This window comes from Portunus trituberculatus, chromosome 50 (genome assembly GCF_017591435.1).
Source record: "Portunus trituberculatus isolate SZX2019 chromosome 50, ASM1759143v1, whole genome shotgun sequence".
Lineage (NCBI taxonomy): Eukaryota > Metazoa > Arthropoda > Malacostraca > Decapoda > Portunidae > Portunus > Portunus trituberculatus.
Window position 1 is genome coordinate 11,623,893 of NC_059304.1, and position 26,892 is coordinate 11,650,784.

Here is a 26,892-nt window from a genome sequence, read left to right on the forward strand (position 1 = left end):
ATCACTGTACGTGATTATCTTTCAAGAACAGACGGAATAAAGAGCAATGCCAGCAATATAGATTACTCAAAACACTCTCATACTTTAACGAACAATCGCTCATGTTTTACGTCACTAAAGAATGTGATGCATGTTTTGCCTGAATTTTACTGCAGAAATATCACAAAGGAAGGAGAAGGATTGCTGCATTGTAATCATGTAATGAATGCACGAAGTTACTCGGTAATTCATAATGATGTCTGAACTCCTACTCATTTCCGCAGGGTAGGGTGTGGGTGAACAGCTGCTGAGCGCGGCGCGGGGCGAACACTCCTACAAGGTAGTGACGGTACACCACTACAGTGTCTGGGCAACTATGATAGTGACAGCGCGGGGAGTCTTTGCTGCCATCCTCTTTCTTCTGCTTCTCATCCTCCTCCACCTGCTGCAGCACTACAGGTTAGACTGTACTACACCCACTCATCAGTACACACTGTCACGCGCTTGTCAGACGTTACCATGATCAGATGTCAACACGTGTGGTTTTCGTGGTGATAAACATGAAACTTATTACTCCTCGTTTTGTCATACTAAATATGCGCATTTCTCCATAACATTACATTGACAAGACTCGAAACTCACCTTACTTAGAGAAGAGTTAGACTAGAAGATGGTAGTAGTTTCTACAAACTTCCATCAGTCTCTGTTTGCCTTTGAAGTGATGAAGTGAAGCACAAGGAGGGTGCAGAAGGACCAGTAAATGTTTTGTTGACACTCCGCAATGCTTCCTCACGCCACCGCCAGGGGACACCACCGTCCAGACTTGCTAATAGAGCGCGTATTGTGAAATGTCATAAACATAATTTTACGGTTTTTTCAGTTTTTATTCTTTATAGTTTAGTTAGGGTTGTTGATTCAGTGGTACAAACGTAAATAATTAGTGTTTTATTCGTTTTATCTATTTACGTATTAATTTTTTTACTTTTTTTTTCTTTTCTTTTTAGTATATTGTTATTTTCGGCGCTGCCATCAGAAAAAAAAAAAAATAGCGAAAAGAATAATAGATTTTCACAATTTTGCAGTGGCATGGAGCGTGGAGGGAAAGCGCTACAACGACATAAACTGAGTGAGTAACGTTAATGGTGGCAGCGTCACTATACTATATCTGATTATTATAGTAAGCTTCAAAGTTTTATATGTAATTACTTAATGATTGCATCGATATATTGTACTGATGGTGTTTTAATCATGTGTGTGTGTGTGTGTGTGTGTGTGTGTGTGTGTGTGTGTGTGTGTGTGTGTGTGTGTGTTGCAGGAGGCGACTGGAGTCCTCCCAGATGTTTCATCAAGCCGCTGTCCAACCTGACGGAGCTGCGCCATTACTTCTCGAATTCTGAAGCTCCGTGCGCTAACCTGGTGAGTGCTCTCTCTCTCTCTCTCTCTCTCTCTCTCTCTCTCTCTCTCTCTCTCTCTCTCTCTCTCTCTCTCTCTCTCATCCATCCTTTCCTTCCATCCTCCTTCTCTTACGCAGAAGGCGTTCGCAGCAGCCCCCCCAGCGTCTCCAGGAGAAAAAAAGCTGATGTGCCTGGATCCCTACTACAACATTCGCCCTGGAAGCTGCCTCGTGCTGTCCTTCGGCGTGGGTCAGAGTTGGCACTTCGAAGACGAGGTGGCTAAGTTCGGGTGTAAGGTGAGGGAAAGATACGAGCATCTTTCTATATGTTTACGTTCATAGAAGAAGAATTGCTGTTTTTTATGTACTTCCCTTTCGCATATACATTTCCTATGTAAGATGGGGCAGTAGCCAAACGCCAGAGAAAGAGCAAAGGAAAAATGCTTACTAAAGTGCCAGTCCCTATAAAGAGATACACCGAAACATCCAAAATGAGATTGTAAGTATCTTGAAAACATGAGACATAAGATTTAGATTATCTGCACTCTTCTTTCCTCTACAGGTGGCGGCTTTCGACCCAACAAATGGATTAAAAGACCACAAAAGAGGCGACAAAATCAACTTTTACAGCGTAGGGATCAGCAACTTCAGGGGCAGCAAACTCTTGGGCATGATGCGATACGGAAAGAAGACGGTGAGTGGGAATAGGAAGACTCTTGGGCTGTAACGCGAGCTTAATTGTGACTCTTTAATCAAACAGACAATTCTAATGAGCAAAAAAATAAGTTTTTTGGTACTGAAAGGTTAAGTAGCTCCCTTATTACGCCTCTCTGTCATTGTAATGCAGTCAAAGGATTAACTCACAGGAGTAGGACAAAGCCTTTTTTATTGATTTTTTTTTTCAATCGCATTTTTCTAGCTCTTCTCTTCTCCTTGATATCTACAGGCACTGAAAGCTTTTAAAAACTCAACTGGTACTCTCTTTGTGTCACTGAATGATCAAAAGATTAATTCACTTAAAGAACTCTGACAAAGCTTTTTTTTTTTTTTTCACTTGTTCCTCCAGGTTGGCGCCGTGGACCGCTACGAGAATCTGCTGGCGCGTGCTGGCCTGCAGGGGCGTGTGGTGGACTACCTCAAACTGGACGTAGAACTCTCTGAACTTGAGTTTTTCCAGGACATGTTCTTCAACACGCCTCACCTGCTGGTCGGCGTGAAACAGATCGCCATGGAGGTGCACCACGACGATGAGGGAGGTAAGCAGACGCAGCAGAACTAGCTGAAAATAATTGAGGTGGAACAAAAGAGCGTTTCCATGCTTTTTTTTTTTTTATATATATATGTAAGAAGGGAAACTGGCTAAGGGCAACAACAACAAAAAAAAAGACCCACTTAATTGCCAGTCTCCTTGCAGATCAAAACACCAGCCAAAAGAAAGGGACCAATGTCTTGAAACCTCCCTCTTAAAAGAAGTCAAGTTGTAGAAAGATGGAATTACAAAAGCAGGTAGGGAGTTCCAGATTTTACCAGAGAAAGGTATGAATGATTGAGAGTACTGGTTAACTCTAGCAACAGAGCTGGAGAGAATAGGGATGAGAGGAAGAAGAAAGCCTTGTACAGCAAAGCTACAGGAGGAGGGGAGGCATGCAGTTAGCAAGATCAGAAGAGCAGTTAGCATGAAAATAGCTGTAGAAGATAGCAAGAAATGCAACATTCTGGCGGTGAGAAAGAGGCTGAAGACAGTCAGTCAGATGAGGGGAGCCAATGAGACGAAAAGCTTTTGATTCCACCCTCTTTAATAAAATTGTGAGTGGAATCCCCCAAACATGCGAAAAGTACTCTGATAGGTGAAGAAATGTCTACCAGTAGCAGGAGAGTAAAGAGAACACATGCCTGAACGGAAGAATAAATAGTCAGAATTACTTGTGTAAAAGATAAACCATACTAAAGTCTCTCTCTCTCTCTCTCTCTCTCTCTCTCTCTCTCTCTCTCTCTCTCTCTCTCTCTCTCTCTCTCTCTCTCTCTCTCTCTCTCTTAGACGTGGATCTGGGACCGGCAAGCGTGTACCAGCTGTTTTGGACTTACTACCAGCTGCTGCGGTGCCACGGGTTCAGGCTCATCCTTACCTACAATCATAACTCCAGGCGGAAGTGGACTGAAGTGTTATGGGGCCGAGAGGGGGCGTGGTGATGTGCTGTGGGATTCAATAAAGCATGATAATGGTGCTGTGTGACCGAGAGGTTGAGGTACTGTGAGGATGCATGATATAATGCTGTAGAGCCGAGTGTATGGTAGGATGCTGAGGGACAGAGAGAGAGAGAGAGAGAGAGAGAGAATGATAGGATGCTGTGGAACCGAGTGTATAATCTTGTTAGGCCGAGAAAGTGTATTGTAATAAGAGTGCTGTGGAACTGAGAGTGTATGTTTTAGAGTGTTGTGTGGCTGAGGTGGCGTGACAGGATGCTGTGAGGCCGGAAGAGCGTGTGATAGTGTACTGCCAAGCTGAGAGGAGATGTAGTGATGTTTACTGTACAGCCAAGAAGGGCATCATGATGTTTATATGTGATGATTTACAAACATGGAGGAGACGTGCATGAGAGTCACCTCCTGTTGTGTTTCGTTATCGTTTTTGTTGTCTTCGCCGTCCTTGCCGTCTCAGCAACATTTTTATTTCTTGTGTGTTCACTGTTTGATCTGCTGCAGTCTCTGACGAGACAGCCAGACGTTACCCTACTGAACGAGCTCAGAGCTCATTATTTCCGATCTTCGGATAGGCCTGAGACCAGGCACACACCACACACCGGGACAACAAGGTCACAACTCCTCGATTTACATCCCGTACCTACTCACTGCTAGGTGAACAGGGGCTACACGTGAAAGGAGACACACCCAAATATCTCCACCCGGCCGGGGAATCGAACCCCGGTCCTCTGGTTTATGAAGCCAGCGCTCTAACCACAGCTACCGGGCGTGTGTGTGTGTGTGTGTGTGTGTGTGTGTGTGTGTGTGTGTGTGTGTGTGTGTGTGTGTGTGTGTGCAGCTTCAGGGGACACGCATTTCTCGGCGCTTGCCGCACTCTTATCAGTAGTCTTGCGTGCTGCTTCCTTTTGTTGTTTACAGTCTACTGGTTATTTGTTCTCTGCTGCTGGCAATCAAGAGAAACATTTCTGATAAGTCTGAGGCAGATTGTATGCTGTTTTGAAGAGAAAACCAGGGTCATCAAAGCATGCCTTAAGTTCTTTTCTTCGAAATAATTTTATTGAAAAAATGTATGACCAATGTTTACAAAAGGTCTTCCCGTGATTGTGACTGACCGTTGTTGTTACAGTTCCTGAGCATCAAGACTGAACCTGAAGGAAACTATTAAGAGTAAATTATAGTAATAAAAATAAAGTAATCTAACTCCAACCACGTGATGTGATGATGATGATTATGGTCATTGTGGACGTGAATCTGTGACTGATGAATGAGCCGACACAGCACTCGCTGCCTCGGCTGACCCTGAACACGGCGAGAGACCTACTTGGCTTCCTTGGCTGCGGCGGCAGCAGCGACGACGGCGGCGGTGGGAGAGGAGACAGGTGTAGGAGCAGCGACAGTGGACGTTGGTGGACCCTGCCGGGAAAGGGAGGGGCGTGGGAAGCGGTGGCGGGTTGAGGGCGGAAGTGGGACTCTAGGAGTGGGGGAGGTGTGGCCTGAGTCCGTGACGGAGGCAGTGGGGGGCTGGGGATGGGGATTGGGTCTAGGGCCGAGAGGGAGCTGCAGAATCCCTCTGGAGGATATTGGGGGCAGCGCTGATGGCCTGAGTGTCAGACTGGCCTGACCTGGCAGACAGGGCAGCAGCGACCGCACCCCTGCCTGCCCCGTGCTGTCCGCAGCGCCCGGGTGCAGGTTTCTGATGTGCCTGTTGAGGTTGCCCGCCTGGTTGGCCTGGTAGGAGCAGTACGGGCAGCTATGGCGCCGCTCCCCCGTGTGCGTGAGGATGTGCCGCCGCAGCAAGAACTTCTGGTTTGTGCCGTGGAACACCCTTCCACACACACCGCAGGTGCTGCCGCCGCCCACGCACTCCTCCTGTGACGGAATCAACACTGTAAGCACATGGACACCTGCAAGCCGAACGCCTGCCAGGCGTCAGCAAGAAGCCATGACTAATAGGACACAGAAAAACTTACCATTGTTCAGGTACTGGACGTCTTCCTCAGCCTTCTGTGCACATTAAGTGACACCTAAACAAAGCAAGGCAAAAGTGTAATAGATATTCAAGCAAAGTATTCTACAAGAAACAACCTCATTTCCGAAACGAGAAAACCCCAGACAAGTGCTTTGAAGGAAGTATTTAGCATCGTGCAGCACCAACACGCCAAGCACTCAGCACTGTCACGCGAGCCGCCGCCAGTGTGCATACTTAATACTAAAACAACAAGGAGAGGTTGCCCGTGGGCAAACCCGAACGCCTCGGGCACCTACGCGGTAGTTCAGCTCCTTGGGTCCTCGGCTGGCGAAACCAGGTCAAGATGGCGATGGCGGACGTGCCTGGCCAAGTTTTCCCTCACATTAGCGCGGTAGGGCAGTGCGGACAGGGGAACGGCCGCTCCCCGGTGTGAGTGATCAAGTGACGTTCAAGGTGGTAGCGTCGCTTGGTGCCAGCAAATACCTTGCCACAGGCCGGGCAGTTGAGGGCGGAACTGAGGTCTGCCTCGCTGAACGACTGCCGTCTCCGCGGCGCCGGGCCGCCTTCACTGATCCCGTTGTTGTTCACACCCGCGATAACTGCTGCGGCGGCTGCGACAGTAGGTGGCAGGAGGAAGCTGGAGTGGGGACCTGTCCGCGACCAGCTAGACTGCCTGTGTAGGTGGTCAGAGACGTCAGTGTTCTGCAAGGAATGGAACTCGTATCAACCTCCGCCAAGGGGAAGGCGTACAGGGAAAGGAAGTCATTACACCTAGGAGATACGAATGCTTTACTGACCTTCCAGAACCTATGAGTACCAGGCCTTACGCAATGACAACTGTATTTCACTCGAAGCAGAAGAGTGAACCCTGACCGTCGCTGCACCGCGGCAAGACTTTTAGTGGCTGGGTCTCTCATACAATTGTGTGGCTACAGTGATAGTCATCATACATATTTTGAAAATATGTTTATATTGAAATAATAAAGAAATTCTGGAAATGGCAGTTCTATCGCCAATGTTTGGAATAGGAACGATTTTATGTTATGTTTGCAAAAGAAAATACATCTAACAAAAAATACTTACATTTATAAAGTGAGATCACTGTTACACTCTTATGGCACGTGTTACTGAACAAACAACTTGATTTCAAATTTTATTGACAAAAATACTAACTGAATTGCATCGTCAATCCAAAACACATCAGTGGTGCTCTTTGCCAGACCTAAGACTTAACATTGATGATTGCTATTCTTAAGTAATACTGTTCAAATTGTCTTTATTAAGGTACATGAAACCTCCATATCAACTCAAACGTGAATGAAGTGCTCAAACATCACAAAATAAATTCTTATAAAAGATAAAGAAAAATAAATAACTGAAAAAAAGCTACACCTCGCACTTGAGTTGCCGCTTAATTTCCAGGTAAAGCTCCACAAGCCAGTGTTTCTCAAGATACACACTTGCTCACGAATACTGTAAACGTTATAAATGTTGTCTTTTCTGCCTTCAGTACACAAGTTATCCCTGCGTCTGACTGATTTGTCCACGGGATCCGCACAACCTCCAGCCTCCTTGGTTTTGGTCTAAGTCTTGGCACGGCCGAGGGAAGCAACGGTAGAAATGAAAGAAAGATATGACAATTTATTACAGAGAGAGAGAGAGAGAGAGAGAGAGAGAGAGAGAGAGAGAGAGAGAGAGAGAGAGAGAGAGAGAGAGAGAGAGAGAGAGAGAGAGAGAGAGAGAGAGAGAGAGAGAGAGAGAGAGAGAGAGAGAGAGAGAGAGAGAAAGGGAAAAGTAGGAAGATGAGTCATTCAGGTTTTTGCTTATTTTCACCCAGTCTGGCTGTGGTCTTCAAACTAGTTCCTCAAACTCCGTCTTGCCTCTCCATAACCTGTGAGCCACTCAGGCGATCAAAAACACCTATTTCACGATGTTTACTTCGATTCTTGCCTTCTTAGCTCAGTGGCTACACCTGACGTGCCACAGTGCCGCTATTTGAGTCACTTTTGTACCCTAGAGTTTCACAGTAAAGGAAGCTAACTACACACGTGTGTCTGAACACCTCTCATAAAACGCAACGAACAATAACGACTAAATTCTGGTAAGAACTAGCGCATAGAAGAACGGATCTGCAAATTTCCTTCTTAATTACATGTATCACTGAATGAGACGTCTGTCCTAAAGAAATTCGGAAATACTTAAGCGTGAAATGCACAAGAAGATCATTACGAAAAAAATGACAAAGTGTGAATGATGAGGATGATTGAACGGCAAGCGGGCCTCTGAAAGCTTCCATCTGTCCGCCAGCTCAGGAGGAGGTTGGAGGCGCAGAGTCGAAGTGTAGGCGGCGGATGTGCAGTTTGAGGTTGTCGACGCGGTTGGAGCCGTGCGGGCAGTAGGGACAGCGGTACGGGCGCTGGCCGGAGTGGGTTAGCATGTGGCGTTCCAGATTCTGCTTGCGGTTCACGCCCGAGATGAACCTACCGCACACGGGACACTGAACCCCCGACGCCTCGTCCCCCCGCGACAGAGACACGCTCCGCCCCTGCAATGTAGGAAACCCAGCGTGAGAGACCGGACACACGTGCTAGGCTCTAGTCTAGTACTTGTTACAGAGGGGGAGCAGCTGGACAGGATGAGACCTGGGGAACATGTTACACTGAAGTTATGTATTTCGCGAGATGCAACGACCCACTGGGATTTACATTATCGGCGCAGCAAGCATCACGAAGGTTTCGGCGACAACTCCTGGGTGGGGAGAGAAGCTGCTGTAACATCGCCGCTCGGGAGCAGCGGGGGCATGACAGCCTTATCGCAGGGCAGGCGTGGCTGGTGCAGGTCCCGGTGGACAGTATACATGTGTGTTTTGAGGTTGCCTGTTCGGTTCGTGCGGTGCGGGCAGTGGGGGCACTGATACGGTTTCTCGCCTGTGTGGGTGCGCATGTGGCGCTCTAGATCCTGCCTCCTGTTACGCCCATGGAAACGGCGCCCACAAACTCCACAGTGGAGCTGGTCGGGGGACGGGAAGGAACACGACGAGGAGCCCCGCGCCGTCAACATGGCCGCCGCTGCCGCCAACCCCGCCTCATGTCTCCGCCCCTGCAACACGAAACACCTGGCCTCAGTTCCTCGTCATCTCCTTATTAGCACAGTCAAAAGTATAAACGTGGACACAACACACATAGGGTGAGCAAACGGAAGCGTCGCCGCTAAAGGGATGCAGCGACTCACCAACACAGCCCCTCAGCCTCTTGGTGCCTCTGCGCAGGTCGTCCCTGCCACCACTCCTCCAGACACGCCAGTCTTCTCTCAGACCCAGACTTATATGCAAGTAAATAACACAACCTTACTATTTGCATTTATTAATTTTATTGTGTGAACTGACAGTCCTGGAGGTACAACGACACAACAGAGCGTCATTTTTACACACATACACACACACACACACACACACACACACACACACACACACACACACACACGCACACACACACACACACACACACACAAAGGGAGCTGCTGCAAACTCCTGACGCACATCCACAAATTAAAACAACAAAATATACTAAAGTTATATACACTTTGGTCAACTTGCTTCCCCGCGGTGCGTCTCTCCATTGTCTGAGCATGAGCCCAACAAACACATCTGCTTGCTGACTGCTCGCCTCAAAAATATCTTAGTCTTTGGGAGTGTCTTAGTGCCTGCGTCTCACACATTAACTTCTTTGATGTGTGTGTGTGTGTGTGTGTGTGTGTGTGTGTGTGTGTGTGTGTGTGTGTGTGTGTGTGTGTGTGTGTGTGTGTGATCAGTTTGAAGAAATATACTTGTTAAAAAAAATAGCCAAACGACAAGCCAGAGCAAGACTCAGAGAACAATGAATTTTGAACCACAGGGAGCGCTGAAGACGGCTGGGCGGCCACGAGCCTGATGGTGTTGTGCCTTCCTTTCAGGTTTCCCTTCACTCAGACATTTTAAGAGTGCGTGTGAGGTGGAAGAGGTGCGGCAGGAAGCGCGGAACCTGTGCGCCCTGCATGCCTCTGGGTGACCAGCGGGTTGTCGGAGAGGTTTGGGAGAAGGAAGGGTGAGGCGACCTCGGAGGGCACAGCCTCAAAGTCAGCGGGAACCAGTTGTCCCGGATGGACTTTCCGAATGTGTTGCTTCAGCTTGTCCTTGATGCTGGCGGCGTGGGGGCAGTAGGGGCAGCGGAAGGGCTTCACGGCCAGGTGTGTGGCCAGGTGGCGCTTTAGGTGCCAATGGCGGGAGAAGCAGCGGCCGCACGAAGGGCACTGGAAAGATAAACAGCTTGCCACGTCCTCAGCCACTGCCACCGCCGCCTGCAATAATAGAGAACACGTCGGATCGTCACTAGCGGTCTCAAACACTTAAAATCAAGCAGACACGTGGACGACAAGGACATGTATTAATAAGCCAGCTGGAACAGAGCAGGTCAGTGCGACTATCGAGAACCAAGCCTTGTCGTGTGCTGGCCCGTGCCGCTCGACACAACAACACCACAAACAGCATTCACGTGGCCAAACCAATAGCAACTCATCAAATTACAAGAGACCACGACAGCCGTGTTGTGGCTCTTACTCCCCTTCTCAGAAAGTAAGAAAAAACAGGCCAGCAGTGCATGGCAGATGTTAAGGCAGCAGAAAAGAGAAAGGAAAGTTCACGTCCCAAAGTGAGGAGCCGAGGTTACCACTCTGATAGTGAGCAAAAGGGCGGCAAAATAGGGCGGGAGAGCACGCCTGCATGTCCTCCTATTATTTTCTATTTTTCTTTCTTTATATGCTATCACAAAAGATCAAGACCAAAACTTGGACTAAAGAAGTTAACTTCAGCTCATCCATCATCATTCGCACCAACATGAAGACAATTTTCAGTACTTTCAAAATGGAAGAGTTCCTATCCCAGTCTGTCATTTTGATTTCCTTTGTCCAGCATACCTGCCGTGGTGTAGCGGTGCGTGTGGAATTTAAGTCTACAACTCGTTCGTGTGCAGGTCGACATGCGTGATCATATGAGACAATGGATGAACTCTGTTACCGTTCTGTAAAAATATAAAAGTTCGAATCACATTGCTTAAATTGAGACGACACACCAGCCCAGCGAGGAAGAGGAACATGAGAAAGATGAAAAAGAAGTGAACACCCACAGTTACGATGACGATGAGAAGGATGAACGAGAACGACAAGGACGAGGACAGATAAGGACTAGGACGAGGACGGACGATATGGGAGCATGGGAAGACAACAGTAAAAAAGAAAAGGAAAAAATGAACAACGTGAAAGAGATGATAGAGGAAGAGAAAATGTGAACAAAAGAAGAAGACGAAAAAGAAGAAGAAGAAGAAGAAGAAGAAGAAGAAGAAGAAGAAGAAGAAAAAGAAGAAGAAAAAGAAGAAGAAAAAGAAGAAGTGTACTGCAGTCAGGTACAGCAACCACCTTCGAAGCATACATGTACACTTTCACGGGTCTGGGCGGCCTCTCTCCCCGGGCAGCGGCTCGCCAGGATGAATCTTACGAATATGCAGCTTGAGATTGTCTTTAATGTTGGCGGCGTGGGGGCAGTAGGGACAGCGGAAGGGCTTGACTGCCAGGTGGGTGGCGAGATGACGCTTCAGGTGCCATTGGCGGGCGAAGCAGCGGCCGCATGCGGGGCATCGGTAGTCTGACAAGGTTCCTCCCCCGACAGGAAACGTCTCAGCCACCGCCGCCGCCCCCACGCTCGTCTGTAAACAAAAACACACAGGCGTCAACCCCACCACGCCGCGCTCTGCCTGCCTTCCTGCCTCAATCCCCCCCCCATCCAACACCAAACTTCCTCCAGCACCACATTCATCTTCTCTAGTAACTCCAGCCGCCTCCCGTCACTGCTGTGTTACCTACTATTCACACTCTCTCATGAACCTGCTTCACGCTCCCCATTCTCGATACAAGTTTTCCAGCACCAGTCCGCTTTTGATCTCGCTGTTACTGCTCCTGCCGTTCCCATCACAGCGCTGGTAGTGTTGACAAGATTCGTCGTCCTGAATACATAGTCCCCCTCCCCCCATTGGACAAGAGGAATCAGTAATATAATGATGAAGGTGCGAGTGTTCAGCGGTAAGCAAGGAAAAGCAGCTTGCCAAGCGTTATCTTTTATTGTAGAGATACAAACACATGAGTGACCCAAGAGATCAGACGTAGAAGACGCAGAGCGAGTGACAGCGTGGTCCGGCTCCCCTACTCTTCATAAAAAAAAAAAAAAAAAGTTTCACTGCTTCATAGTTTCTTTCCTTCAAGAGAAGCATGCGATCATTGTAGTAATAGAGGAAGACGCACTAACCTGCCAGTCACACATGCAGCAGCAGCAGCAGCAGGCCGGCACAATATACCGTATATGCTTGACTCGTGTAAACCTTAATGTAGCACCGCAGGTCGTCCACAAAGCACGTGGCAATATTCAATGTACATTATAGCGCGTCACCAAGGAAACAAAAGACCAAAGCATCACTCTATCACTGTTCAGATAACTTATCCATCAGAATCACACACTAAGTTGTATTTTCAATGACAACTTCACGTATCGATCAATTGGTACTGCAGTATCAATAAGAAGTTTCTCAACTCCAAGTTTTCTAAGACCAGAACAAAAAGGAAAAAAAATACATAGAAACAGAAACGCAGGTCACCAGGTCACGATGACAAGTTGCAGCAGAGGCGACCTCACATCCTCCAGAGCTTACTCGAGAAAATAATGACCAAACAACTAAATCAATCAATGTTTCTTACGATTACTATTTTGAGTTCTGTATTTTCGATATATGAGAAAGAAAGGAAGCGTCGTATCGAGCATGACGAGATGAGGAGAGAATGGGTAGAGCGTGGTGAAGCCTTGGGGACGGGATGGCTGGACGTCGCAGCTCATCCATCTGAGGCGGTGGTGGCCGGCACGGTGAAGGCGAAGAAGGGCTTGCCGGGATGGATGCTGCGGATGTGCGACTTGAGGTTGTGCTTAAAGTTGGAACGGTGGGAGCAGTAGGGGCAGTGGAAGGGCCGCGCATCAGCGTGGGCGTGGAGGTGGCGGCGCAGTTCCCACCCGCTCAGGAACGTCTTGTAGCACATGTTACACACAAAACTGCTGCTGCTGCCTCCACCGTGCGAGGCGACCGTGCTGGGAGCGGCAGGCGCGGCGGCAGTGGTGGTGGTGGCAGGAGGACCCACAAAGTCGTTCAAGACACCACCAGGAGGAGCGACGCCGCCGCCGCTGCCGTCAGTAGTCTGATGCAAAACCATCAGCAGCGAGGATGATGATCCCTTCTGTAACATAAAACATCGCCGCTCAGACGCTGCCCGACAAGCAACACACAGCACCTCCTCTTCCCTTTCCCTCAATACCTCACTCCTCCCGCCGCTGCTCTGCTATATAGTCTCCCCCTTAATCCTATCTTGGGCGTCAAGCGGCGCCTTCTTGCGATACACCACTTCAAATCGCGTCAGTCAATCCCAACCCGAGCCTCTGACTCGCGGCGCCTTTATTTTCAGACGCGCAGAAAGACTTGAGCAAGGCACATGCTAAAAAGGATTCTCCCCAGAGATATGAGATGAGAATATATATAGACTGATAGACAGCAGGCCAGCTAGCGATTCGTCATCACCAACACTTTTATCATCATCAACAACAGCATCGATGTTACTTTCACCTTTGCATTGACAACTTTCTTCACTCATCTGCGTTCGTTGTTCGTTTGCTTTAGTTCTCCTTGACTAATGCTCTTATAACTCTTCTTCACTTCGCTTTCTACCTCAACCGCGTCTCAGAGTTAACTCGCCCCTTCCATGCAAGACAATACCTCCCGTATCTCCGAGTCCACGTCACCTTCCAGCCAGCCAGCCAAACACAGCGGCTAACAGGCAGCAACAAGACCGAAATACAAGAATACAAGATAGTAGAGGCGCGCTGACATCCCTTGCCATAAATATCGCTCCATTTTGAGTTCGTTTAGCAGTAGAGATCATGCACGGCGAGGATGTGGGTGCGCAGGTTGTGTTTCATGGTGGTGCGGTGCGGGCAGTGAGGACACGCGTAGGGCTTCTCGCCTGTGTGGGTGCGGAGGTGACGAGTGAGGCCCTGCTTGCGGGAGCGGCCGCGGAACACCTTGCCACACACGGGACACGAGACTGTGGTGTCGGTCTGTGAGAGGCCCGATGCCCCGCTCCTCGCTTGCTCCATCTGCAACACAAGACTCTCTCAGCAACACCGCAACACTACCGCACCAGCCTTATACTTCTTACAATCATCTCTCTCTCTCTCTCTCTCTCTCTCTCTCTCTCTCTCTCTCTCTCTCTCTCTCTCATTCTCACTCAGTGTTCCCCGACCTACTCCCTTAACACACCATCTCCCGACAAATACCTCAACAAAAGCGCAATTGTTTCATTCACTCTCCAAACAGTGCAAAGAGAAGGAAAACCAGGCAGAACTTTCACTAACCAACAGCACCAAGAACGGCAACCAGCGGAAACATGAGCGACACTAACAAAAGCAACACACAACAATAGTAGTAGTAGTAGTAGTAGTAGTAGTAGTAGTAGTAGTAGTAGTAGTAGTAGTAGTAGTAGTAGTAGTAGTAGTAGTAGTAGTAGTAGTAGTAGTAGTAGTAGTAGTAGTACTACTACTACTACTACTACTACTACTACTACTACTACTACTACTACTACTACTACTACTACTACTACTACTACTACTACTACTACTACTACTACTACGCGGTAGCGTAGTGGATAAGATGGTAAGTGTGGTATCGGGCAGACGTCCATGCGTAGGTTCGAATCCCACCACATACTGCCTTGAAACTGTCATTTGTCGAGTGGTTTAAAGTTACCTACATGTCACCATAATACCCAGGTTCTAGGTGGTTACACCACAGATGCGCTTGGGTGGTGATATGGGCACCACTATAAATAAAATTGCCTGCGCCACTAATGGGTGGAAGCTGAACAGCGCTTACCATATTCTTATATGCCATACCATAAAAAATGTAGTAGTAGTAGTAGTAGTACTAGTAATAGTAGCAGCAGCAGCAGCAATATCAGTAGCAGTTGTAGCAGGTAACGAGATAAACACAACTGCTGCACCTTCGTCGTGTACAATAGGAAATTATTACCAGGATACTCAAGAACTATAAGCTAGCACGGCGTTGAGTCCTTGACCAGTCAGTGCATGTGTTAAGGAGGCATTCACAGTGGCGTTGTATTGCTTTGTTCACTTTATTTTATACACAAAGTAGAAAATCTCAAGGTAGTCATGGTGGTCAAATACTTTCTTGTACAAACAATAACTTAGGAATCTTCTTGTCATTTGAGAGAGAGAGAGAGAGAGAGAGAGAGAGAGAGAGAGAGAGAGAGAGAGAGAGAGAGAGAGAGAGAGAGAGAGAGAGAGAGAGAGAGAGAGAGAGAGAGAGAGAGAGAGAGAGAGAGAGAGAGAGAGAGAGAGAGAGAGAGAGAGAGAGAGAGAGAGAGAGAGAGAGAGAGAGAGAGAGAGAGAGAGATATATTGAACTCACATACGCTTATGGCACTTGGAAAAAAAAAAAAAAAAAAAAAAAATATATATATATATATATATATTTGTTACACAAGTACATGTAGTAAATAAATCAATTATTGCTCGTTTTCTCGTGTAGAGTGGCAGTGACAACATAACAACTCAACCACGCAAGGATGACAACAAAAATATAACCCTTCTACCTAATGACGATCACGATGGATTCACACGACAAAACTACACAAAAAAATGTAAATAAGTAAAAACATAAATAAATAAGAAAAAAATCATCCCTGAATAACTTTACCCTTAGGCTGCCTGAGAAAGAAAATAATTCCTGAACAACAAGTCGTTTCATCGTTGACCTGCCAAAACGGGAGGCATTGAGAAGCAGCTGGCGTGACAAGAATCAAATAATGCTGGTTCCAGATGTACTCGTCAATGTTCCCAAGAGGCATCCAAGACTGGCTTTTTTATCGTCACACTAACGATGATGCTAATCTGGTTGGTGTGAAGTGTTAGGTGTCAAAACCACAGCACCAGCCAGACCACGGCGTGCTGGTGGAGCATAACCCTTACCCACATGCTCTCAGCGTGTGTCGCACTGCATGACGCCTCTAGAGACGGATACTGCTCGGCTAAAGTGAAGTTCTAGATGTTTAATCTATTCACTTGTTGGTTTTTAATGTTCGTTATCATGTATTCGTCTTTACTACAGCCACACTCCCTCCACGTCATTTTCCGTTCATCGGCTCATAGGCACCAATCTTCTGCCTGTGTCCACCGCTCCGCCGTTAGCACCTCGTGGGGCTACAGGAGGCGGAGCGTCCTGAGGTACTCCCACTGGTCGAGGTGGACGGTGCGGAGGTGGCGCGTCAGGTGGTGTTTCACGTTCATCCGCTTGAAGCACAGCGGACACTGGAAGGGCTTCTCTCCCGTGTGGATGATGCGGTGCCGCACCACCAGCTGCCGCCTGTTGCGCCCGTAGAACACCTTGCCGCACTCCGGACACCGCAGGCCGGGAAGGAAGTGGCACACCTCGCTGCCTCCCAACTCATCCTCCTCTACCCCTTCTGCCTCCTGCACCTTCACCACACCCGCCCCCGCCCCTGCCGCCCGCTTGTCACGCTTCTCCGCCGCCCTACTGCCACCCATCTGGAAAAACAGAACGTAGTCTCACATGGGCATGCCTTCACAGTGCTGGCTAAGTAGACTGCTACTACGGTGCATTGGACAAAGCTGATGGGAAAGTACTAGCCATTTCTCTCTCTCTCTCTCTCTCTCTCTCTCTCTCTCTCTCTCTCTCTCTCTCTCTCTCTCTCTCTCTCTCACACACACACACACACACATAATACGATAATTGCGGTAGTGTCACAAAACAACACGCACAACTACTTCGATGCTCTCACATTCACCAACAGAACAACAGAGTAAATTCATCCCTCAACACCACAATGTAACAAGCTCGGCCTCGCCCCTCTCCCCTCACCACCATGAAATCGCACACACAGAGTAAATCCATCCCGAGACGCCATAGAAACATGATATACGGATACTGTGCGGTTACTTTGTAGTTCATAAGATCCTCAAAAGACCTTGGTATTGGACTTTTATTTACTACTACTACTACTACTACTACTACTACTACTACTACTACTACTACTACTACTACTACTACTACTATTATTTCTACTACTACTGATGCCGATACTGTTACAATAAGAGGGTACTGAGTAACATCTTCGTTGTGGAAAAGGTTTATTGAAGACTTGTATGGGAAAAAAGACAGTGTTTTTAAGTGCGCGCACACACACACACACACACACACACACACACACACACACACACACACACACACACACATATTTCTGCATACTAACAAGACAAAGAACATGGACCATACATACTAGGTGTACATACAAACATAACACTTACATACATACATGATAGATACATATATATTCTTTATTCTCTTAGTGGCGAGATGATTGACGAGACACACACACACACACATGTACATACGTACAATACATACACTCAGGAGCGGGTAATATGAACACATATTCTATTGTGAAGTAGACTTTTATAAACAAACAACGAATAATACTTTGTCCACACATATTAAAGCAAGGAAAACAAAACCAGTTAATATACTGTATATACACATATTCGTGTATGGAACGAAAAAGAAACGAAAAAATGCTATCAGGTTTTTTTTTAAGAACCGCAGCAAAGAAAGTGCGCAGAAGAAAACGAAGGATATCTTTAAGGGTATCTCAAGTTTTTTTTCTGGACAAATACTATATATAGTATATACGTATATTCATCGGATCCTTGAAGGGTATTTACTTATCGTAGTATCGCACTAATAAGGGTATTTGTTTTGTCGCACTCTTAACACCTACTTGTTCATCGGACTTGTTTTATTTCATGGAGAACATCATCCTTATCGGACTTAACACGTGTATCTATTCAACAGACTCTTAACGCACTAAATTAACGGACTCTCAGGTTACGTTGTCATGGTTTCCTGACTTATAGAATACGGATTTATCGGGCTTGTGTGTGTGTGTGTGTGTGTGTGTGTGTGTGTGTGTGTGTGTGTGTGTGTGTGTGTGTGTGTGTGTGTGTGTGTGTGTGTGTGTGTGTGTGTGTGTGTGTGTGTGTGTGTGTCGGAGTTTTGGGAACATATGTGAGAGCGAGGTGAGGCGAGGCGAGCAGGGCGCATACTTGACAGTCTAGGGAAGTAAATTTACCACACAAACTAATGTTCACGCTCATCACAACGATCATAACGCATCCTCCACCGCCCCACCCCTGCTACGTTAAGCAAAGACAATTGACCACACGCCCTGAATGTCTGTCAAGCAAGCCACTCAATATAGCAATAGAGGATCGTAGCAACATCCCAGCCACACGCACTCACCCAAAACTTATAGCAGAGTAGCTGAAATAGGAGCTTTTATGACGAAAACTTCCTGTGCTGATGATAATGATGAAAGTTACGCGTATCCCGACGGTGCATATGATCTTAAGAAGTCTTTTTGATAATTCACACGGGAAGAAAAGTGAAGAGAAGAATGCCTGTCTTTAGGTTATTACACATGACACAACCTTCCCGGACCGCCTCAGCAGGAAAGGCACAAAGCGAATGGCTACCTGTTGGTGGACTCTGCATAAGGAGGAAGACTTTCCACCTCCACCAACTGAAGCAAGGCAAAGGAAAAGCAAAGTAGTGAAGCGAAAGGAGGAAGGAACAAAAACATGAAGCACCTGTGGCGTAGTCAATTAAAACAACAATAACAAAATGAAAAAGTAAAAAAATCTATCAGTATACCAGCCAGACATCCCCCACACATGGGTAGCCATGGCAAGGTGTGTACAGCAGAGTGTGGGTGAAACTGCATCACTACTCTCCGTGGAGGGGAACAACTCAATGAGTCTAAGTTTACAACTTGGGACGTTAGAGGGTCTAATATAACAATGAATAACAATGAATGATGCTAGTGCGACTAAAGCTAATAATGATTATAACAATGATGATGATAATAATAATAATAATAATAATAATAATAATAATAATAATAATAATAATAATAATAATAGCACAGGTCACCACAAGGAAGTTAGTGAAAAAGCAAACGTTAAGCCAAGAGTGAGGTGTAATGGGGCGGAGTCCACACACACACACACACACACACACACACACACACACACACACACACACACACACACACACACACTTGGGTGTGACGCGGTCAAGTACGGAGGCTTGCCGGAGGAACACAGTAAACACAAGGCGTGGGGAAAGCTGAGGTGACAAGCAGGAGGATGGAAGTGGCGGGGTGGTTCAGGCAAAGTGGAGGAGGGTTGTGGGAAACACGTGCCATTCGCTCACCTCTCCAGCCACACTGATTGGTTGTGGAGACAAGCATAAGGCACGGCGCTTCCTTACTGGAGAAGTGGGGAGAGCACTTCGTCCTTGAGCGTCACGCGCTACGAGGACGAGGATGACGGGGGACTAGCAGGAGGAGGAAGAGGAGGAGGAGGTGGAGGAGGAGGAAGTGAAGGAGGAGGCGGTAGAGGTTGTGTGTCCTGCTGCCAGTGCTCCCGGCCGTGACGGCTGACGATGTGCGCTTTGAGGTTCCACTTGAAGGTGGCGCGGTAGTGGCAGAGAGGACACTGGTAAGGTCTCTCCCCAGTGTGGGTGCGCAGGTGGCGTTCCAGTTTGGACCGCTTGGCCTGGTTCTTGCCCACGAACCTGCGCCCACACACAGGACACACGAGCACGCGCGGCCTCTGCAACAAGACACACACCTCACTCTTCCACCACACCATCATCACTACCACTCCACCACCACCACCACCACCACCACCACCACCATCACAACAACAACCATCACTACCACACAAGCACCACCACAATCCCCCAACATCACCATCACCACTACCATGACTGGTCACTAGCCCCTTGAAACAGGCTACGTCAGGAACAGTTTGGACAGGAGACTTTAGCATCACTGGTTAGTTACATGCCAGAGGCTCAAAGAAAATAGCGGCTAAGACGACCATCACAGCATGCTCCAGCCTGTCACAACCTCCGCTCTTCCTACTCTACCTCATTAGATCACTACCTACTCATCAGCCGAACCTCGCGTTACATATATCCGGTGCTCTCTATTCGTCATCATGGAGTTCATACTATAAAGCTTCCCTCAAAATAAAGTCATGGAGTTTTCACGCTTAACAAAAGAGAGGAGCGAACACCAAGCATTTTTAACTTCATACCCCGTCAATCACTTTCCCTCCAGCAAATATGAGAAGCTGAATGTTGAACAAACACCCCATTCCCCCCCTGCCCTTTCACGGTAACATTGCATCTCGCATTGTCCATCCCTTGTTGCAGCACGCCCCATCTCACCTCACGCTCTCACCTCGCTCAGGGTTTTATTCTTTTGATCCGGACACGTTTAAACACCTTTTACGAGAGAAAAGGACTCAAATTTTGCTCAGTTTAGAAATCTTAATAAACGGAGCACGTGAGACTAAAGACAGAGGCCGACGGTTCCCTATCCACGGGCGCGTACCAGCACCCAAACCCACTCTTGGCTCCTCGCAAGAGCCACTTGAAGCATCGCACCGACACCGTCCCGAGCCTGAAGCACAACTGAGGCCTGAGCTGCGGCGATCAGATAGAATGGAGCAGCCAATTAATTGCACGAACAACAATGGATTGAATAGATTCTTCGTCGTTCAGCGGCCAAGGCGACTCAGCCGAGGCCTCCTCACCAGCGCCGGGCCCGAGGTGGTGCCGGGGCGTCTCTCAAAGGTTGGCGGGGATGGCCTCAGGGCCGTGCTTGGCTTCGATGTGGGACTTAAGGTTGCCCTTCCTGTTGGCGCGGTGAGAGCACAGCGGGCAGCGGAAAGGCTTCAGTCCTGTGTGAATCTGCATGTGTCGCTCGAGGTTGGACTTGCTGTTACGCCCACGGAATCTCTTGGAGCAGATGTGGCAGACCAACTCCCTGCTGGGATGTCCGGCATCCCCCTCGTCCGCACAGGCCTCCACCACCATCGCCAGGTCCGAGGGGTGTGGCGAGGCCAGGCCGCCTGCCGAGGAGGACGCGGCGGCGGCCTTCCTCTGAAACACAAGAGCAAAAAGCCTTGATTTCGGCCTCTGCCTGCGTGCCCGCCTCCCCGGCCTCACTTACCACTTCACACAATTGTCCCTGGCCTCACCCACCGTCCCTCACAGCTTTCCCGCAGGGTACCCCCTCCCACTCCCTGCCCACCCTAGGTAATGCTTCCCTTCACAATCCCACTCTTACAGGATAAACATTAACACATCCTCCCGAGTTTGCTTTTTCTAATTTTCTTTTCATCTAGCATGAGTAAGATTGATCAGATTTTCTCTACAAACCAGAAAACTAGAGAGGAGCGATAACAGAAGGATTATTGATGTGTTATTGTCATAAGAAATGAAGAAATGATGTGTAAGGATAAAAAGATAAAAATATCATCAACTCAGACTTTATTTAATCGGTTTGTAGTCATTTCACGTACGTACACGATGAAAAATCATATTTTGCGATAAAAAATCACAATTCCACTCAGGAAACAAAAAATAAAGGTAAATACTCAATGCAACATAATTCAGGGTTACCCTAAAGAAGGTGAACACTTCGTGATGTCCCCACCAGGGCGCCGCGAGGGACGCAGCTCTCCACCACCGCAGACCCAAAGGCGGCGACAGCCAAGTTCAGAGAGGGAGCGCAGTGGAAATGGTGTGTATTGTGGCTGCGCGGATTACCTTCCTCACCCTCACCACCACGATCACCGCCATGCTCAATTCACCCTTGCCACTAATGTTAACTTCCATTACTTGTGTATCAAATCGAAGGAAGCACCTTTCTCTTTCCACCCTAACTATAGCCTGCGCGCCAGAAAAGTTTCCACGCAGCCTACATACGCAGCACAAAGTTATGGTGAAGCCTAAACTTTACATACAGCTCCTCAACATGCGCAAGATGACAACCTCCTGAAGCCCAATGCGACGCAGAGAAGCGTTTGTCGGAACCAAAGGTCAGATCTGGAAAAGCCGCAGCGGCCGCGAGGTCCTTGGTCAGGGCTGGTGAACGTACCCGTCGTGGCCAGTCTCCTCTGCAATGACATCTTGCCGCACATTCAAGAACTCAGTGAAGGGGCTGAAAGGATTGTCATCCACGGAGTCCTCGTGGACTCGCTCACTAAGGGCAGCCTTCTCACGTGCTGCTTGTCGTGTAAGTGGCCCAGTTTCCTGAGCCATCGTGCTCATTTTATGAAACGCATGCCCTTGTGTGGAATCCCGCCTTTCTGCAGCAACCTTCTGGACAGTGCTGGATTGCTGCTGAAACTGAGAGTCTTGTAGGCTTGCGAGGGACTCGGTGAGAAACCCGAGGCCAGCGGCGTCTTGTGATGTACTGGAGTCGTCAGGAGTCCTTCTGTAAAACAGAGCCTGAGACCCGTGGCGGGACTCAATGTGCATTTTTAAATTACTCTTACGATTGGCTCGGTGGGAGCAGTGAGGGCACTGATACGGCTTCTCGCCTGTGTGGATTTGAAAGTGTCGGTTGAGGAGGTAGTTTCGCTTGGTGCCCTGAAACTGTCGTCCACACACGGGGCACTGAACACACGCCCTGACCGCCGCGCCGTCGCTGCCTTCACCGCCGCCGCCATGTTGTTGTGGTGGCCCCTGTCGGCGAGAACACGAGCTTCAGCCACACTCCAACACTTCACACTTTTGAGGTGAGCAACACTCCACACTCAATACAACACCGACTAGCCATGTCAACACAACAAACACTTTGTTGCTGCTGCTGAGCCTGAACATTCGTATCCCTCGCCTCACCGTCATCACGTCACTCAACAAACATGTCTGGTGCTGACGTGTTCCACTGGCTGGCACGACCCAGACAAGCAGCTGACAGCTTCGCCTGCATCACATTTAGAAAATAAAGTTTACAGCATATATACAAAAGGAGATACATGATGGATGACAAGATGGCCAGTTGAACGAAACGAGAGTGAGACACTCAAGGACGGTCCCTTCAGGTCTGAGAGGATGCCGCTTGATAAAGAATACTGAGCTCAGTGTGAGGAAGTGCTGATCTCAAGGATAACACAGAAGCGCTAAGGTGAAGGGTGACATGGAGAGTGTCACATGGCGAGTTTCGTTCAAAGAGGGAAACAAGATATGATGGCAATAATCATAAGGTTTCATAATATCGAAGCAAAATCTTATGAAAATAACTATTGGCATTATCAACTTTATGGGAAACCTGCAATAACTACTATAACATTAACATAGAAACTATGTATATAACTAACTATATGGAAGAACAGAGGATGCGTATGTGAAATTGGCAAGATGCTGACAACAACAACAGTACGAGGCTGACATACTGACGTAACGGTGCCTGACGACACGAGGCCTGACGATGGGTGCTAATCCACCTTTCTGTCTGTATGTCCATTAGACAAGGCAGTGATGCTGAGTATGGCGAGCGTGTGGTGTGGAGCATCAGCCTCTTGGTGCGTCATGCCCAAGGTCAATACAGACACGTTGGCCTTGCCTGCGGGTCTCTTCGTGCGGCCATTGATGGAAGCCACAGCTCACTCATTATCAACTCAACAAAAGTTATGCAGCGAGTCGCTGTGCTGCTCTCTCCACGTATCACAAGCAATATAAAAATATTCAACACTTTACAGAAAAAATTACACGTTCACTGTTTGCCGTCAGCACGTCACCGTGAACTTGCCACCTAAAGGACGCCAAGATTCTTATCACACACCTTGGCGCTTGGTACGGTACAAGGTTTTTTTCTCCTCTATTGACCGTGTGCGTGACCCCACACCACAACCGACACCGGCTTTGTCGCCAGCCCTGCAAGATCCCACCAGAGTACTCATTTATGTATATATGTATGTTTTTAATCAAAAGAACACGCAAGCACCACAGCCTCACGAGGTGCAACTATTGTTTGGGTTCTGAGTCCAAGGAGCGACGGAGGGTGGCGGGGGCTGCTCGTGGGCTGGGCGGCGGCGACACACGAGGAGGTGTTGCTGCATGTTGTACTTCTGGTTGGTGCGATGGTGGCAGAAGGGGCATGAGAAGGGCTTCTCACCCGCGTGGATGCTCATGTGTCTCTTCAAGTTGTATTTTTGATACCGACCGTGGAAAGTTTTCCTGCAGAGATGACAAATAGCCACGGGCTCCTGAACCTGGCCCGAGGGCGGCGCTGTCTCCGATGTGTCAGAAGGAGAGTGGGGCTGATCTCCTACCACCACTGGGATCTGCCCGGCTTTGCCCTGTTGCCGCTGCCACGCCTGTCGACCATACGAGCCTCCTCCCTCCCCCTGCAAAGTGCAAAGATCTCAGAGGTGACCCAACACAGCCACACGCACACGACCTCAATCAGACAACTCCCCGGCCTGCCTCTCTTAACGTGCACCTTACAACACTGTCACCACTCCATGTTATACTCCATGCTTTACTTTCTGCTGTTTGATCTTAACCCTCGAAGCACAAGCCATTTCAGGTATCATTAATGACATTGACCACTTCTTCTTCTTCTTCTTCTTCTTCTTCTTCTTCCTCCTCCTCCTCCTCCTCCTCCTCCTCCTCCTCCTCCTCCTCCTCCTCCTCCTCCTCCTCCTCCTCCTCCTCCTCCTCCTCCTCTCTAGTTTGGCGCCTTCTCTTCCTGCACAAGACAACACGGTGACAACATGACCATAATTCTATGTATGTCGTAACCGTCTACCTCGACAGGGGGAAGGGGTATATCAAGCAGCGACAGTGAGAGCAGAAGCACGGCAGAGCGAGACGACGACACAGGCGTACCGCAGAGGTTGTCGCAGGATGGAATGGGAACACGTCGGCACTTGTCACTCAGTGCGAGGGGCTCAGCTCGCTGGCCGGCACCTTTTGATTCAGGCTTTCGTTACCGCAGCTGGTATTCTGTGTCTGCTCGGTCACGTCAGCTGAGGAGGATTGGTGGGGCGGTGGGCGGGACAGCTCCTGTGTACCGTGGGCGGCAGGTTGCAAACTGTGCACGCGCTCCATGTGCCGCTCAAGGTTGTAGCGCCGGTTGAACTGGTGGCCACACTGAGTGCAGTTGAAGGGTCGCACGCCACGGTGGATGTTGAGGTGTCGCTTCAGGTTGTACTTGTGGTACTTGCCGCTGAAATGCACTCCACACACGGGGCAGTCATTCCCCTCCAAGGCCCCGTCACCGGGCGACACCTGCGACTGCAGTGCCCGGGGCAGCAGCACGGATGGGTGGTGGTGGTGATACGGGTTGCTCTGTAACACAAGGCCACACCTCAGATTCTGGCCGCCACAAAATTATCATTAACATTTTAATTTTCATATTACCCTCAGTTGAATAAATACTGCTTAGGACTACAAGCGGGGTTCTCCAAGAGATCACTCGCACGCCAGCTGGAGGAGGTCCCGCGGGCATGGGTGACTCCTCTGGTCACATCTGAGCACACAGGGTGGAGAGCGTGACTTTTGAATCATCTCACTACCAGACCTGAGGTTCCACTGGCACCCTACGAGGCCTGACAACATCACGACCAGTGTTCACCACACGCACGTCCAGCGGGGACCGCACGAACCATTAACATAATGTTTGCAGAGCATCGACTTTCCTTCCAGCAGTTCTTCACGTGCCGGCACTGGCGGCAAGATGATGATGAAACAAAGTCTGTTCTGCCACCCGTTTCAAGCTTTTGCCAAGATTTGACAACGGCCACAATATAATGATGATGATGATGATGATGATGATGATGATGATGATGATGATGATGATAATAATAGTAATAAAATAATAAAATTAATGATAATAAAAATAATATAATAATAATCAAAGAAAAATAACAAGAACAACAATAATGTGATGATGATGATATGATGATGACGACACAATAATAATAATAATAATAATAATAATAATAATAATAATAATAATAACAACAGTAATAATAATAATAATAATAATAATAATAATAATAATAATAATAAAACAAGAGCAACAACCACATTAATAACAACAACAAAAACTAGAGCAACAACCCATAGTTGGCCAGCACTGCGGGGCGAGGGGCGACGCCTGGCGGGTGCCAGCGCCACTACTGCGGCAGCGTGGTGCCGTGCCTGGCCAGTAGATGGCCCTTGAGGTGACTCTTTCTGTTGAAGGCGTGGGAGCACAGAGGGCACTGGAATGGCCGCAGCCCCGCGTGGATGCTGAGATGCTGCTTAAGGTTGTAGGTGCGTTGTGACCGCCGCCCACGAAACTCCCGCCCACAGACACCGCAGACGGAAATGCCCTCGCCCCCTAGCTCTGCCTCCTCCCGCCACAGGCCGGCCATGGGTGCACCTCCACCCTCCCCGGGGAAACCGCCGCACCCCTGCCGGCAGGAAACAGTCTAAGTTCACCACACCCTTGCCACAACACCCTAACACCACCATCAACAATAACAGAGGAAAAAAGAATGAAAGAAAGAAAAAAAAGACAACTTTGCAGCAAGCATTATAAAGACATAAAACAACAGAATTAGCGAGCTATTGACGAGCGTCAAGTTCTTCATAACCAACACAGCAATGCAGTTCCCTAGATGTGCTGCCGCCAGACTGACTACCACAGAAACCACAACCAGACCCAACCACCGCTGCTGCCAATCCTTATCAACACCACCTCCATGAAACACACACACACACACACACACACACACACACACACACACAACGACTATAAGGAAGTACTCTTACATTGTTGCCTTCCCCTGCCACGCCACTCCCACCCAGACACAAAAATCGAAAAAATAAATAAATAAATATATAATAAATAAATAAAAAAAATATAACAACTGGCATGTTAACTCAAGGTTCCGAGGAAGTTGCCATCTATCTCAGACCGGCATTTTTGGAGGAGAGCATGAAGCCAAAACAACATCGATAAGACCAGCGAAACCAGCCAGGAGATAATGAGGTTGAATCTATCAAACACGCATACTTCAAAGCATAATAATAATAAACGTGTTACTTTAATTTTGTTGCCTTCTTGAGTTATGACGAAATTACAAGACTGAAACACAAGGTAGTTAGACAGTGGCTTAAAGCTGAGACTAAGTGAGGCTGAGTTGATGTCTGATGTCTATTTCTGCCAGATGGTTTTCTCTGTTATCGTGTGTGTGTGTGTGTGTGTGTGTGTGTGTGTGTGTGTGTGTGTGTGTGTATGACTAACAGTATTTTTTCTTTCATTACTAACGTTATTATTATTAT

General features: G+C 48.2%; 2 protein-coding genes across 18 annotated transcripts in view; one reads left to right on the forward strand and one right to left on the reverse strand.

The window, feature by feature from the left end:
• Nucleotides 1–4,158, forward strand: part of LOC123500012 — a 6,210-nt gene extending 2,052 nt beyond the window's left edge. The window contains exons 2-8 of the mRNA XM_045248608.1: nucleotides 264–438; nucleotides 1,062–1,105; nucleotides 1,295–1,395; nucleotides 1,511–1,669; nucleotides 1,935–2,066; nucleotides 2,439–2,628; nucleotides 3,411–4,158. Of these exons, the coding sequence (XP_045104543.1) occupies nucleotides 356–438; nucleotides 1,062–1,105; nucleotides 1,295–1,395; nucleotides 1,511–1,669; nucleotides 1,935–2,066; nucleotides 2,439–2,628; nucleotides 3,411–3,562 (861 nt within the window). The 5' untranslated portion in view covers nucleotides 264–355 and the 3' untranslated portion in view covers nucleotides 3,563–4,158. The remainder of the gene's footprint in view (nucleotides 1–263; nucleotides 439–1,061; nucleotides 1,106–1,294; nucleotides 1,396–1,510; nucleotides 1,670–1,934; nucleotides 2,067–2,438; nucleotides 2,629–3,410) is intronic.
• A 453-nt stretch (nucleotides 4,159–4,611) lies between these two features.
• LOC123499581 (longitudinals lacking protein-like) overlaps nucleotides 4,612–26,892 on the reverse strand; it is a 58,730-nt gene continuing 36,449 nt past the window's right edge. The window contains exons 5-6 of one of the 17 annotated variants that reach the window (XR_006673034.1): nucleotides 5,840–6,245; nucleotides 5,305–5,443 (exon numbers count right to left, since the gene is read on the reverse strand). Coding sequence is in view for 15 of the 17 variants with exons in the window: in XM_045247741.1 (XP_045103676.1) it covers nucleotides 21,691–22,299 (609 nt within the window). In the remaining 2 variants the exon portion in view is untranslated. The other 16 variants (XM_045247742.1, XM_045247759.1, XM_045247777.1 and 13 more) reach the window with 16 other exon arrangements.